We start from the raw sequence: 15,671 nt of genomic DNA on the forward strand, positions 1-15,671 counted from the left end.
TAAAAAAGAGTAATAGCCGGGCGTGGTGGTGCACGCTTGTGATCCCAGCATTCAGGAGGCTGAGACAGGAGGATCGCGGTTCACTAACAGCCTCAGCTACTACTTAGTGAGGCCCTTTGCAATTCAGTGAGACTGTTTCAAAATAAAGAATAAAAAATAGGGCTGGGGGTGTAGCTCGAAGGTAGAATGCCCCTGGGTTCCTGGGTTCCATCGCCAGTACTGCAAAATAAAATAAAATAAAATAAAATAAAAATAAAAAAATAGGGCTGGAGGTGTGGCTCAGAGGTAGAACCCCTGGTTTCCATTCCCAGTACTGCAAAAAAACAAAAACAAAAACAAAAACAAACAAAAAAAAACAGAGTAATGTTTAGAGAGTATTTTTAAATGTTTACACGAATAGCAGCACGAACTAAACGTCTTTCTGCGTTTACCTGTCACGTTCAAGACCACTGATGTACTTACCCACCCGTGCCCCAGCACCTCGGGGTGGGACGCCCCTCCAGGCTCAGCCTCGCCCCTGCACACCTGGTCCCTCCGCACACACACGGCGGTCAGGGTGCCTGCAAAGAACATCGCTGGCGCCGCAGGGAGGGCTGGGCCTGGGCCGAGCGCTGTCCCCGCTGCCATCCCTGCCCCCGGCACTGGTGGGCCGTGTGGCTAGCAGCGATCCGAGCAGAAAGGTCTCGGTGGGGCCCCACATCGGAGCCCCAGGCGTGATGTGGTCAGCACTGTCCTGCAGAATGAGTCTGGCAGGGCCAGGCCTGTGTGGGTGGCGGGGCTGCAGCCACAGCTGCAGGGTTAAGCCGGCTTGACCTCAAAAGCCAGGTGTCCTGGATGAGCTTGGCCGCTTCCTGGCAGCCACTCTCCCTGAGAAAGCAGGTCGCGTCTTCCAAGACTACCGCAGGTCGGGTGGCAGGTTGGTACCGGTCCCGTGGCCAGTCATCTGGACATCTGTGGCTGAGATCTGAGCGGGCGGGCAGGTGGGGGCGGCCGGCGCTGGGCTTGTGGGTGCCTCCGGGGCACGCCTGGCTGGGGGCGACTGCGCCCGGGAACCTCATTGGCCGGGCCAGGCCGACTCGGCCTGGGGGCGGTGCAGGGCAGAGGACGCCGTGAGCGCGGTCTCCCGCCAGAGGACACCTCTGGGCGCCCTCCGGGTCCAGCGCAGCACCCCGGCCCCTTCCCGCCCGGTCGCCACCCGCAAGTGGTCTTTGCAGCCCCGCGCGGTGCCCAGGCTCCACTGGCCTCTGCCCCCTCTTCCCCGCGCCGCATCCCGGCTCCGCCCGCCATGGACTTCTCGGAGGAGGGCAGCTGGAGCCTGTCCTTCGCGGGCGCCGGCTTCCTGGGCCTCTACCACGTGGGCGCCACCCACTGCCTGCGCCAGCGCGCCCCGCGCCTCCTCCGGGGCGCCCGCCGCTGGTACGGCTCTTCCTCGGGGGCGCTCAACGCCGTCAGCTTCATCTGCGGCAAGTCGGTCGGTGAGTCCGGGCTCGGCGGGAGAGGCCGGCCCCCAAGGGAAGCTGCTTTGATCTGGTTCTGGAAACCGAATCCACAGGCATTCTACCCCTGAGCCACACCCCCAGCACTATATTATTTTTTATTTGGAAGCGGAGGGGGGGGGTGCTAGGATGCCAGGGCGGGCCTCCAACTTGCAATCCTCCTGTCTCAGCCTCCCGAGCACTAGGATTACAGGTGTGCACCACTGCTCTGGGCTGGGAAGCTGACTCTTGACTGGAGGGGGAGGCCAGAGGCCCTGGCGCCTGGTGCTGTGCCCTGAAGCCTCCACACCCAGCCCCATTTAGTGTGGAGCGGAGGCTTTGCTTTTGCAGAGGCGGCTCTGGGGCTCAGAGCCTTTCGCCCTTGGCACCAAGAGGTGACTGGGACATTTGAAGCCAGGGTTCCGCTCTGGAAGGCTGAGCTGCCGAGGGAAGCAGCTCTACTCCTGCGGCACCCGGGGAAGCTGGCGGTGGGGTGTGCCCGGCACCCAGGTGGCTGAGGATTCTGGGCCCCACCGCCCCTCCCCTCGCAGACTTCTGCTGCTCCAACCTGCTGGGCATGGTCAAGCAGGTGGAGAGCCTGAGCCTGGGCATCCTCCACCCGGCCTACGCGCCCATCGAGCACATCAGGCAGCGGCTGCAGGACAGTCTGCCGGACAACAGCCACATCCTGGCCTCCCGGCAGCTGGGCATATCGCTCACCCGCTGGCCGGACGGCACCAACTTCATAGTCACCGACTTCGCCTCCAAAGATGAGCTCATCCAGGTGCGCGGGTGCTGGGGCCCAGGGCGGGCGGCGGGCGGGCGGCCCTGCCTAGTGCCAGGGTGACCTTCGGGTGCTCCCCAGGGCCGAGCATCCGGGGAGCCTGGCGGGTGTGCAGAGGGGCACTGAGGCTCCAAGTCCGCTTCCCATCCAGCAGACAGGTGCAGAGCAGGCGGGGTGGTGGTGGTGCCAGCTTGGGGGAGAGATCATGGCTGCACTGAGGACAGAGCGGGCTTCTCCAGGCCCCCCAGGGGGCTGCTCTTGCCAGAGGGTGTCCGCCCAGCCCCTGCCCAGCCTGTCTTGTAAGTACTGCCCCCATCCTCAGTCGTGGGGACCCAAGCCAGCGCTACCCATGCAGTAGGCAAGCGCTGGACCCCGGGCCGACATGTCCAGCCCTGTAGGCACCTTTTTTTTTTCTTTCGGTGCTGGGGATGCTTCTTTATTTTGAAACTGGGTCTCACTGAGTTGCGGAGGGCCTCACTAAGAAACAGAGGCCGGCCGCGAACTGCGATCCTCCTGTCTCGGCCTCCCGAGTGCTGGGATCACACGTGTGCGCGACCACGCCCGGCTCCCCAGCTTATTTTAACGTTGAAGTGGGGTCTTGCTAAGCTGCTGAGGTCGACCTTGAGCCTGCGATCCTCCCCTCTCAGCCTCCCACACACTGGGGTCTCAGATGTGCCCCCCCACCCCCAGCCGGAGGTGCGTCTGGATCAATGCCCAGAGAATAGTCTTTGGGAGACACACAAAGATTCTCGAGGGGAATTTCTGCGGAGGGTGAAGGAGAGACGGCTCACTGGTGCTCCTGTTTGCCTTTGGGTGGGGAGGGGTCATCAGCAGCGGGCCCCCATCATCAAAGATGCCTTCTGCGGAGACCAGAGGGTGGCGTCAGTCAGACAGGCCGCCAGGGAGGGCGCTGAGCCACCTGAGAGGCCGGCGGGGTGCCGCCTCCATCCGCAGCTCCCCCCCTCTGCCCGCCCGCAGGACTCCATCTCCCCTCCGCCCTGAGATCAGCTCCTGTCCACTCTGTCTTCCCTTGCAGGCCTTGGTCTGCACCTTGTACTTTCCCTTCTACTGTGGGGTGATACCCCCCGAGTTCAGAGGGGAGGTGAGTGCACGCTGGGTGTCCCTGCTCCCGCTCCTGCCTGAAGGCCAGTGCTCCCCGAGCACCTGCTACCTGCCGGCCCTCCCCCCAGTGCTGGGGGCTCAGCGTCCCGGCCTGGAGACCCCGGGGCAGCCGGCGGTGCGGGAGGAGGGAGGTGTCCAGAGAGGGAGCACGGCTCACCCGCCCCTGCCCCGCAGCGCTACATCGACGGGGCCTTGAGCAACAACCTCCCATTCTCGGACTCCCCGTCCACCATCACCGTCTCGCCCTTCCACGGGACGGTGGACATCTGCCCCCGGAGCACCTCGGCCAGCCTGCACGAGCTGAACGCGTTCAACGCCAGCTTCCAGATCTCCACCAGGAACTTCTTCCTGGGCTTCGCATCGCTCGTGCCGTATGAGCTCGAGGTAGGTCCGCCCCGCGCGGTGTTGGGTCCGTGGACTCTGCTGCGACCCTACCCTTCTCCAAACTGAAGCCTGACCACCCCCAGGGGTGCTAGTGAGGGCCAGCCCGCTCAGGGACGTCTGGCTCTGTGGCCATGCTGTCCGCTGCTCAGGGAGGGTAAGCAGCTCATCAGAGTCACAGCCTGGAATCCAGACGCTGAGCCATTGGGGACCAGGGTCTTGACCCAAGCCCCAGACTGTGACCATGTGGGCCATTGCTCATGGACGCAAGGCCCCAGCACACACAGAAAATGGCAGCAAACCTACATTTCCTGCTTGTTGCCCTTACAATTTCTGGAAGATGAATAATTCAGCAACAAATAGTTGCTCACTTAACGCACACCTGCCCCTCCCTGGCTCTCCGTCCCCCTCTGGTTGGTGCATTGCTTTCTAATACATTCAGCGCCATCATGCTTATTGACTCTGGCCCTCCCCATGCCCCTGGGATGGGCAGAGCCTCGGTCCACTTTATACACAGGGAGTAGAGGCTCTCAGGGAGGTGGTACTGCGGTCTGAGGGTGATTGGGGCAGAGCCCCTTCCTGGGCCTGCGGGCGCTTCCCCCTCTGTGGGGCTCCTGGCCCCCTCGGCCTGCCTCGAGCTGGGTAAAGAGAAAGCCCGCGGCGCACGCTTGTAATCCCAGCATTCGGGAGGCTGAGACAGGAGGATCGCAGTTTGAGGACAGCCTCAGCTACTTAGTGAGGCCCTCTGCAACTCAGCAAGACCCTGTTTCAAAATAAAGAATAAAAAACAGGACTAAGGGTATAGCTCGGAGGTAAAATGCCCCTGGAATCCATCCCCAGTACCAAAAAAAAAAAAAAAAAAGCAGAGAGGAACCAGCGGGCACCGGGAAGCCGAGCCACCCTGGCCAGGCCTGTTACCCCGTTTTCAAGAGGAGGGCGCTGAGGCTGGGGCAGGGCAGACCGGGCAGGAGCTGAAAGCCACAGCTTCAAGAGAGAAGGGATGGGGTCTCAGGGAGGGGCACGGCGACAGATCCGCTGAGGGGCCGCCGGGAGGGCGGGCAGGGCTGGGAGCACGCGGCTGACCCTCCCGCCGCCCGCGTGTTGGCAGATGGTAGCAGACAGCTGCAGACAAGGCTACCTGGACGCCCTGTGGTTCCTGGAGTCACGAGGTAGGTGTCCGGGGCGGGCCCCTCCGCCGTGCCAGGCAGACCCTGTCGCCCGGGCGCTGAGCCGCCGGGGACCTGGGCTCGCTCTCCCTCGCAGACGTCTCTGTGCTTGGCATGAGCTGGGGACCCTTTCTGGAGCCTGGTGCAGGTGGCAGTGACAGACAGGGGAGAGGGGTGCAGGGGCTCAGCCCGGTGGGACCCAGAGGAGGCGTTCCCCTCGGCTTGGGGACGGAGAGGCCAGCAGGGAGGGCGTTCAGGAGGCGGCGGTGGGTGACCTGGGTTTACCAGCTGTGAGGACCAGATTCTCAGTAGAGCGCAGAGCCAAGGAGCCAGGCAGTGCCTGGATGAGGCAGCAGGCAGGAGGAGGGGTGGGCGGCCTCCCTCGGGGCGGAGTCTAAGACACACCGGCGGCCAGTGTCTCCCAATGCTGGAGAGGCTGAGAGAGGAGGGTCTCAAGTTAGAGGCGAGTCTCGGCAACGAAGCAAGGCCCTCAGAACCTTAGCAGGTCCCTGCTTCAAATTAATAAATGAGAAGGGGTGTGGCTCAGAGGTAGAATGTTCATGGATTCGATCCACGGTACTACAAAAGAAAAGAAAGGTAGAATACAGAGTTGACATTGGAGGCCAGGCGGACAGCACCCCCGACCTGGCCTCGAGTCTGTGTCTGTGGCTTCTAATTCTCAGAACAGTTTATAAGACACGTGTGTGTGTGCGCGCTCGTGTGTGTGTGTGTGTGTGTGTGTGTGTGTGTGTTTTACTGAGGATTGAACTTCTGAGCTACACTTCCAGTCCCAGTTTATTTTTTATTTCAAAGCAGGGTCTGAGTTGCTGAGGGTATCACTGACTTGCTGAGGCTGGCCTCAAACCTGCAATCCTCAAGTCTCAGCCTCCCTAGTATTGGGATCACAGGCATGCTCCACCAGGCCTGGCTATAAAATAGGTCTTCATTTCCCTTTTTATGCAGAAGGAGACTGAGGCACAGGGGGTAGGTCACGCAGCTCGGTGTTGAGCTGTGGCTTCAGGGTCTGGGCTGTGACGTCACTGCAGCCAGAGAGCAGCAGGGTGGGCGGGCAGGAAGGGGTCCCGGGGAGGGCCCGGGGCCAGGGTGCAGCCCACAGGTCGCAGAGCTGGGCTCGGGTGCAGCTTCTGGATGGCACTGGAGGCTGCGCTGTACTGATGATGATGATGATGATGATGATTATTATTATTATTATTTTAGTACTGGGGATTGAACCCAGGGGCATTCTACCTCTGAGCTACACCCCAGCCCTATTTTTAAGAATTGTATGTATGTATGTATTTTGTGGTACTAGGGATGGAACCCAGGGTCTTTCTACCACTGGGTTATACTCCTAGACCTATTTTGTATTTATTTGGAAACAGGGTCTCACTAGGTTGCGGAGAGTCTCATTAAGTAGCTGAGGCTGGCTTTGAACCTGTGTGATCCTCCCGTCTCAGCCTCCCAAGTACTGGGATTACTAGCGTGCACCACCATGCCTGGCTTTAACTCTATTTATTTATTTATTTATTTATTTATTTATTTATTTATTTATTTATTTTCTTATTTAGCAGCACTGGGGATGGAACCCAGAGGCATTCTACCTCCGAACTATACCCCCAGCCCAATTTTTATTTTTTATTTTGAAACCGGGTCTCACTGAGTTGCGGAGGGCCTCACTAAGTACCTGAGGCTGTCTGCGAACCACGATCCTCAGTCTCTGCCTCCCAAATGCTGGGATTATAAGCGTGCACCACCACCCCCAGCTTAACTCTATTTTGAAACAGAGTTTCACTGAGTTGCAGAGGGGCCTGAGTACCTGAAGCTGGCCATAAACCCGCGATCCTCCTGTCTCGGCCTCCCAAGTACTGGGATTCCAGGTGTGCGACACCATGCCCGGCCCTCCGCTGTACTGACTCATCACCTCCTCTGGCCCTTCCCTGGCCCAGGACTCACCAAGGAACCGGTGCTGTGGACGCTGGCATCTAGGGAGCCCCCAGTGCCAGCCGAGGGGACCCGGGCTGCAGGCCCTGACGGAGCTCAGACGGTCCACCCTTCTATCAACTGGGACGTGCCCAATGTGCTGGCCAAGGATGTGCCCAACTTTGAGCAGCTCTCGGCGGAGCTGGAGGCCGGTACTGGCCGCCCCTGCACTCGGGCCGGGGCCAGGGCCCTGCACCTGGGTGCTCAAGAGCAGGGGGGATGGGACCCGCTCACTGGGCACCTACCAAGTGCCAAGTGTGCTGGGTCACCCATTCCTCACTGCACCCTGGCCTCGGTGCCATCCTTACCCGTTTCCCTGCTGAGGAAACTGGGCCTTGGGGAGGGGCAGTGTTGGCGAGGTCTCGGGTATTTGAACCCAGGTCTGTGCCCAGAACGCTCGGCAGGCAGGGGTGCAGAGAGCAGGGGGGACACACAGAGGGCTCTGCGCTCCCCGGAGGGAGCTGGGCTCTCGCCACCCTTCCAGCTATGCTGAGCGTGGGACAGAGTCATTCCACTGTACAGCCCCGAGGGGCTGGCACAGAGAGGGGGACCCCAGCCCCAGGCTGCACAGCTCCCAGGCCAGAGCCAGGCTCTGTCCGGGACAGGTTCGTCTGCTCCCTGCTAGTCCCAAATCACAACGGGAAAGTACGAGGTCCCGAGGCAAATGGAATGGTGTGTGTGGTGGGGGGGGGGGGGTTGGAGCAGCTCCCTGTGCTACCGGGAGACTTCAGCGGAGGCTTCCATGCAAAGGTCCTGGGGCTGGGGAGGGGGCTGGGTGGCCCTCGAGGCCGCAGCAGGTTTTGAAGCTAGCAGCAGTGAGCTTGGGGACTGGATGGGCTGGCCGGTGGCCCTGGGTGCTGCAGAGGAGGGAGGCAGGCGGGGAGATCCCAGAGAACCCAGCTGGGCAGGGAGAAGCTGGAGCTGGGAGTCTGGGGGAAGGACCAGGGCAGGGAGAGCGGCGGCAGGCGAGGGGAGGAGGAGGGCCCCTCTTCCTGTATCCTGATGGTCCTGGGCCTGTGCTGAGCCCTGGGGTCCGGCCCCGGCAGTGTCTCCACAGCCATACGGGGGCGCCAGAGAGCTGCCCCGGGTCCTGGCTGCCGGGAAGGGAAGGATCTGCCCAGCCCGTGAAGCCTCAGAGCCTTGGCACAGTCAAGGAGCTGTGTGGTCCAGCACGTAGGGGCTTTGGGAGGGGGCGCTGCGGTGGCCGCGGCTGGTGTGGCTAATCCGCAACGTGCTTGCCGCGACGACACGCGTGGGGGCCTGCGCCCTGGGGCCGTAGGGGTCTCTGTCTGTCCCCCCCTCGGGAGCCCTGGGGGGCTGAGGGAGGGACAGGGCCATGCCACGCTTCCCTTGCAGCGCTGCAGAAGGCTTGCCAGCGGGACCCCCGCCCCTGGGCCCGCTTCCGCCGCTCGGTGCCCGGGCAGGCGCTGACCTACCTGCTTCTGCCCTGCACGCTGCCCTTCGAGTACGTCTACTACCGTGGCAGAAGGTGAGGCTGGCGGCCAGGGAGGGCCGCGGGAGGGGCCATGCGGGCAGAGCTGGCGCCGAGTGGGTTAGCAGCATGTCCCTGCCCTGCCCACGTCTGCAGAGTGGGCAGCTGGATCGGAGCGCTGGGCAGCGCCCTGGCCCTGCCCTGGACCCATGGCTACTGCGCGGTCATCAGGGCCTCAGAGATGGTGGGCTCCTCCCAGGGTACCGCCTGGGGCTTGGGCCAGGTCTCTTGGTCGCTCTGGGCCCCAGGTGCCTTTTCCACGGGCGCCCTGCCCGGCGCTAAGCACTCACTGATATTCTAACTTGCAGACTGATGGCCCCTCTGCCCGTCTCTTTCACAGCACCACTGGCTGTGGGGGCTCCTGGGGGCGGCCCTGGCCGGTGGGGCCGGCAGCCCTGGAGCTCCAGCTGTCCCTCCACCTGCACAATTTCAGCTCCTCCTCGAGGTCCCTAGGAGAGGTCTACACTGGCTTGTAGCTGGCAGAGGTCACACTGGGGGCTAAATGGCTAGGGAAGGCTGCCTAGAGGTAATGAGGTTTTTTTTTATGTGTGTGGTACTGGGGATGGAACCCAGGGACATTCTACCTCCCAATTACACCCCCAGCCCTATTTTTTATTCTCTGTTTTGAAACAGGGTCTCACCGAGTTGCAAAGGGCCTCACTAAGTAGCTGAGGCTGTCCACAAACTGCGATCCTCCCGTCTCAGCCTCCCAAATGCTGGATTACAAGCGTGTGCCACCACATCCGTCACAGAGGAAGTGATTTATGAGCCCTAATCCGAAGGATGGCTAAGAGTCCACTTGGCAAAAAGGGGAAGCAGGAAGCGTTACAGGCAGACAGGGCAGCGTGTGCAAAAGTCCTGGGGTAGAAAGGAGTAAGGTACATTGGAGGAGCAGAAAGGGAGGCCATCGTGGCAGAAATCATCAGACTGTGCAAAGGGCCGGGGAGGTTGGCAGGCCCCGCGGTCTCTGCAGCCAGCTGAGTGAGCTCTTTATCTGGGGAGAGTTGGTAAGACAGGGAAGGCTTGAAGCAGGGAGATGTCACCGGCAGATCTGGGCTTTAAAAAATTCTCTGTTCTCTATGACAGTGAGCCACGAGTCTCTGCCCTGTCTCATGTTGAGTTAATGATTGGGTCAGCCCCACTGCTTCAATTGTCAGTGGCCAAGGCCAGGAGAAGGCTTTCAACTGAGAGCGTTTCCTTCTGAGCTGTTTACAGAAACTACACGCTGAAATCAGAAAGAATAAATGTAAAGTCTAAAGTTTCCAGTAAAAAAAAAAAAAATACTGCCGGGCGTGGTGGCGCACGCTTGTAATCCCAGCATTTGGGAGGCTGAGACAGGAGGATCGCAGTTTGTGGACAGCCTCTGTGACTTAGTGAGGCCCTCCGCAACTCAGCATGACCCTGTTTCAAAATAAAGAACAAAAAACAGGGCTGGGTGTGTGGCTTGGAGGTAGAATGCCCCTGGGCTCCATCCCCAGACCTGCAATAACTAACTAAATAAAATACCATGCATTGTGTGGGCTCTGACAGAGAGCTTTCCCAGGCCTCAGGGAAATCTGCCCCCGGTTATTTCCATACCCGACACGTTCAACATGCAGGTCACATTAATGGAGACAGAAGGTCCAGGACAAGGGAGCTGATGGTGCAGCTTCTGTTTTGCTCTCCACAGAACAGCCCTGGCTTGGGGCCCTCCTCAGGGGTGGTGGGTGGCCTCGCAGTGCCCAGAGTCTGAGGCATCTGGCATTGCTTTCTCCATGGGCGACAACCTGCCCGTGCTGCCCTGCAGGGCTTGTGAGGCAGGACACAGCGCTGCACGCCTGGCCCTGGCGCCGGCTCGTCCTGACGGTGGCAGGAACTGCAGGAGAGTCTTGTCTGGATGATGTTCTAGGAAAGTTGCCGGCTACTGGCAGGGCAGGGGTGGAAGAGCGCAGGGGGAGAAGGAGGAGGGATGGAGGGAGGCTGAGAAACTACGGGGGCCTCCTGGTCCTCAGCCCACAGGCGAGGAAAGAGGCCCAGAGAGAGCTGCGTGGCGGCGCACGCTTGTCATCCCAGCATGCGGGAGGCTGAGACGGGAGGATCGCAGTTCGTGGACAGCCTCAGCTACTGAGTGAGGCCCTCTGCAACTCAGTGAGACCCTGTTTCAAAATACAGAATAAAAATAGGGCTGGGGGTGTTGCTTGGAGGTAGAAAACCCCTGAGTTCCATCCCCAGTACCAAAAAGAAGGAAGGAAGGAAGGGCCCCAGAGAGGTTTCTTGGCCTTCCCAGGTCACATCGCTAATGAGCAGGAGAGCTGGTACCCCCGCCCCAAAATGAGCCTGACCCTGAAGGCCTGCCTTTCCACCCTGGCCAGTGACCCTAAGGCTGGCCACGCCCACAAGTTCAAAGGCCGGCACGGGTCATCCCAGCTCGCGGGCACCCTGCGCTTCTGTCCTGCCCTTCTTACTGACCTGGATGGCCCCCTCTGTGCCATGCAGTGCCTGGAGTGCAGCCCTGTACTCTGGGCCCGGGAGGCCGGCGCTGGGGTGGAGGTGAGGCTGACATGGCCCTCCCTGCAGGGTGCTGGTGTGGCTGCCCGACGCGCCCGCAGACCTGCGGTGGATGTGCGGCCTGGTGAAGGACCTGGCCCTCGGGCTCCAGGCCGGGGTGAAGGCGCAGCTCCTCAGGTGGTGCAGGTGAGGCGGCGGCCGGGGCACCGGCTCTCCCGGGATCCTGCCCGTAGACACTGCCACGTGCTTTGGTCACTGCTGCGCCCCCGTGCGGTGCGGCTGCATGGCCAGGCACATTGGTAGCCGGTGTGACCTGCGGAGGACAAAGGGTCCCCCCACTTTGCCACCCCACCCCACTGTTCCAGACATCCCCACAGAGCCTCCCGGGAGGATCTGCCTTTGTGTGGCCTGCGGGCCACGTCGCTGTTCCCCGCCTGCCCTCCCTCCCACGGGCACCCTAGCAACCCTTCTGCCCCATTCGCCAGTCATCTGTTTGGGCCAGAAGTCAGACCAGCCCCCCGGGACCCTCCTGCCACTCCCAGCTCAGCCACACCGCCTGGGCGTCTCCTCAGAGCAGGACAGGAGGACGGTGGCCAGGCGCCGTGTACACGGCCGCCCCACTGGCCCTGAACACCAGGCTGTGGCTTACACTGATTCTGCTCCCTCCACAGCCTGCCTGCCGCCAGCGCCGGGCACGGGGGCCCCTCCGGCCAGGAGCAGCTGCGTCCACAGCCCTGGCTGCGGAGCCAGTGCAGCCAGCGGGCGGGCGGGGAGCCGGGCAGGGCCAGCCCGGAGACCGGCCTCTCCTGACCCCAACGTGTACTTGACCCCTGGCTTGGGCAGTGCGGTCAGAGGCCTGCGCCTGGCTCGTCCCCAGGAGCCGGGCGGGCCCTGCGCAGGGAGGGCCCTGAATCTGCTGGACAAAGGGAGGCAGCCTCCCCTCCCCTGGCTCCCTGCAGCTGGAGGGGCCCTCGTTGCTCCCTACACCTGCTCTTGAGGCCTGGGGCTCCTTTGTGGAAGAAGCCCTGTGTGTCGGTACCCCCTTGGGTGACATGTGCAGCCCACCCTCCTTCCTGCCCGATCATCAGAGGGAGAAGGCGGCAGGAGCGGGACATGCCCACAGCTGGCCCGGGCAGTGTTGCTGAGCAGAGGCCCACAGGCGCCCCGGGGGAAGAGCGAGGCCCCAGTGCCCAGATCAGAGGGGCCGTTGAGGCTGCGGGCAGGGCCTCCCCGAAGTCCCTGTTCTGCCTTTCTCTGTCCTGACCCCTGTGACCTGCCTCACTCACAAACCTCGCTCCCTGGACCCGCCCTTGGGAGGGAGCGGTGTCTTCCAAGATCCCAGGTGCGGGGCTTCTGTCGGGGGCCTTGAGGAGGCCTGCGCCACAGCCTCCGCGCTCCGTCCTCCACCCTCCCCAGGGCCTCCTCTGGCCTTTCACTGTCCTTCCAGTTCCTTGGGACAGAACCCACACTCGGCCCCTCGCCAGGCCTGCGGGGATGCTGGGCCGGTGAGGTGGGCGGTGGAGAGGCGGCTGGACAGGGGCATAAACATGAGAACCAAAGAGATCGTCGTTAGTTCATTGGGCGCACACCTGCTGGGTGTTCGGCTCTTGGGGGTGGGCAGGTGGGTGCAGACGCTGCGCAGCACACAGTGGGGCCGCAGCAGGTGACGAGGCGGTGTGGGGCGGGAGCCACGCTGGGCCAGGCGGTCAGGAAGGCCTCTCTGCGCAGCCCACAGTTGAACTGAGAATGGAGGAGAGGCCAGGAGTCTTGCTAGCAGAGGGAGCAGCAGGTGCAAAGGCCCTGGGGAAGTGCGCGCTGGAGCTGTGGGTCACAGTTAAGAAGTGGGGATCTGGGCCAGGTGAGGCGGTGAACAGAGTGTGTTGAGGGGATCTGGGTGGGGGACTGGAGAAGTGTGAGGAGGGACAGAGAGTGAAGATGCAGGAGGACTTGCCCCTCCCCAGCCACTTCCAGCACCCACTGGGCTCAGCTGGCCTCCGCCTCTCTCGTTCCCTACATCAGGATGGGGGTGGCCCCACTTCGAGCCAGGTGACCCCAGCCCCATGGTCCTCCCTGCCTGCACTGGGCTGTCCTCCCTGTCCACCTGGGGCTCCAGGCTAAGGGTCCAGTGTCTCAGGCCTCTGAGAACATTCTCGCCTGCCCCCTGCCCTTTGCCCTCATCATGGACACAGGCCTCCCTTGCTGCCCCTCCCAGCCAGCGCTCTACGCAGTGGGGGCTGGCCAGGATCACCGCTGTCGCCCTGGCTTTGTCTTGTGTCTCAGGCGGGGAGACGCTTGGCCGCCGGCTCCTTCTCCATCCTGCTCTGCAGAGCAGCGCGCTGTTGGAGGCTTGTGCTTACCTGGCTGCGTATTTCCGTTGCTTAGAACTTCTGATCGGGAGTGTCTGTGGCTCAGGTGTGAGCCTGTCTGTCTGCCACGCTGCACACGGGCACAGGCTGTTCCCAAGCTGCCCTCACGACATCAGGTTCCAGGCACTTTCCCAGATTCTAGCTCGGCTTGGCTATTTCCTCAGGCATTAAAGATCCATGTCCTCTGGCTTTCCCCATTGGACCCGCTCGGCCCTCTGGCCACTCGCCCTGCCTTCCTGCTCGCTCTGCCGGGGACAGGGACGGCCTGGCAGGACAGACAGCAGCTGTCTGGTCCCTCCGAAGCTGCTCTTCTCCGTGGTGAGCGGCTGGGCCTGATGGCTGCCCTTTAGGGACCTCCCCAGCCAGGGGTGCTGCTCAGTCAGCCTCAGTCCCTCACCCTGTGTGCCATGTCTCTCTGAGTGCAAGGGGGCCAGCAGTGCCCAGGGTGCCATGACCAGCACTGGACCTAAGCTGTTTCCACCTCCCACCTCCTGTCTTTTACTAATGTGATCTGCTGCTTTTTACTAATGTGATCTCAGAGTGAGCGAGTTTGACCCCAGCCTCCCCTGTGGGCTCCAGGGAGCACCACCCGCCAACGGCACTGTGCCCTTCCTGGGGTCTGGTGACACCCAGCTGGCAGCCCCAGAGCCGAGCTGGGTCAGGGTCCCCTGTGATCTATACGTCCTGGTTAAGATTTTCACCTCTGTGACCAGGATACCTGATGACATCCTAGCGCTGGAAAGGTCGGTTTGGCTCACAGATCGGCCCGCTTCAAGGCAGCAATGTCGTGGTCACAGGGTGTGGAGGAGGAAAACTGCTCGGCTCATGGCAGGAGAGAGTGAGAGAGGAGAGAGAAAGAGAGAGGAGAGAGAGAGGATGAGAGAGAGAGGGAGGGAGGGTGAAAGAGAGGGAGGGAGGGAGGGAGGGAGGGAGTGAGTGCGCGGATGCTCCTGCGCCAGGCCCAGTCCTCAAGGCCCCCGCCCAGAGACCCACTTCCCCTAGCCACGCCCACCTCCGAGCCTCACTGCGTTGGGGACCATCACGTAGCAACACATGAGCTGTTGGGGGCACCCCAGGCCCAAGCCGTCCCAGCATCCTGTTGCCGCAGGGCCGGGAGGTCTCTGGGTGAAGGCGGCATCCTGGCATGAACTCCAGGCAGCGCAGGCTGGCGTCTTGTCTCTTCAACTTAGCATGGAGGTGACCCAGGGAAAAGTCCCCCCCGACCGGAGCCTCAGTTTCCCTGTGTGAATGGAGGTAGTCACGTGGACTTCGTGGAGTATTGCGTGGAGAAAATTAAATGCTCCTTAGAGACGTCAAATGATTAGGGGTGGACGGAAATTAACCCGAGGTAACGCCACTCTGTGGCTGAGCGGCATCGCCACTAGGCATCCTCCGAGCCCCGTGCCAGCCTCTCGGTGGGGCCAGTCCAGATAGAAGACTGGGAGCTGCGAGGGAGCCCTGACCTGTGTGCCAAGAGCCCTTGGCCCGAGCCGTAGCCAACAGGTGTGCTGAACCCATGGGCCTGCCCCCTTCCTCCTCCCAGCGTCCCAGCCAGGGACCTCTCTGGACCTTGGGGCCCTAGAGCATCTGTGGCTCCCATTCCTGGACCACATTCTTGGGCTGGCTTCTAGCATCCAGCCAGGCTAAGCATCACAGAAAGTGGCTTGTCTGTTGGGGTTTCCCAACTCCGCTCCACAGAGTTCTCAAGTCGCTTTGCTATTTCTAGGGAGGGAAAAGGAATCTAACTATCGTGATCACGTCCAACCTGCAGTTTACAGAGCATCGCATCCGACTCCAGAGCTATCCTGAGAGGTGGGCATTATTCTCCCAGTCCCATGGCCGAGGGACGTGGAGCTCAGGGAGGTTCGGCGGCCAGGCCGGAAATGCCCAGGTCTGTGCTCCAGGCAGCAGGAAGGTCCCTGGACCACCCCGGCTCCATCACCCTGCTCTGTGACGCTCTTGAGTACACCCTCTCCTCCATCCTCCTCATTCTGAATCTTTAAAAGTCAGAGGCTAGGCATGCTTGTAATCTCAGTACCTGGGAGGCCAAGACAGGAGGATTGCAGGTTCAAGGATAACCTCAGCAAGTAGTGAGACTCTCATCAGCCTAGTGAGACCTTATTTCCAAATAAAAAAAAAAAACAATAGGGCTGGGAGTGTAGCTCAGGGGTCGAATACCTCTGGATTCAATCACCAGAATGGGGGGGGGGTGTTAAAGCCAGAGGCTGGACTGCCCGCTTTCTAAGGGGCCTGCAGCTCAGCGCTAAGACCGCACACACAACAGCAGCACTGTGGCCAGGGAGGAGACGGCTTTAGGAGGAGTCACCAGAGGAGCTGGCCTCTGGATGGGTCTCTCTGGAATCGACTGGGTTGGCAAGGGCATCACCGTTGGCGGGCACTGGAGGTGCCCAGGCAGGC

General features: G+C 61.6%; 1 protein-coding gene across 1 annotated transcript; it reads left to right on the plus strand.

Moving 5' to 3' along the window:
* Positions 1–1,285: 1,285 nt before the first annotated feature.
* On the plus strand, positions 1,286–11,697 carry PNPLA5 (patatin like domain 5, triacylglycerol lipase; the record flags this gene model as incomplete). The annotated part of the gene is made up of 10 exons (XM_080704764.1): positions 1,286–1,475; positions 2,027–2,259; positions 3,296–3,361; positions 3,556–3,765; positions 4,871–4,931; positions 6,875–7,060; positions 8,265–8,397; positions 10,957–11,073; positions 11,121–11,186; positions 11,559–11,697. The coding sequence occupies 10 exons, from the start codon at positions 1,286–1,288 to the stop codon at positions 11,695–11,697; spliced, it is 1,401 nt and encodes a 466-aa protein (XP_080560890.1).
* Positions 11,698–15,671: the final 3,974 nt, after the last annotated feature.

This window comes from Muscardinus avellanarius, assembly GCF_963383645.1.
Source record: "Muscardinus avellanarius genome assembly, chromosome: 11".
NCBI classification, from domain to species: Eukaryota; Metazoa; Chordata; class Mammalia; order Rodentia; family Gliridae; genus Muscardinus; species Muscardinus avellanarius.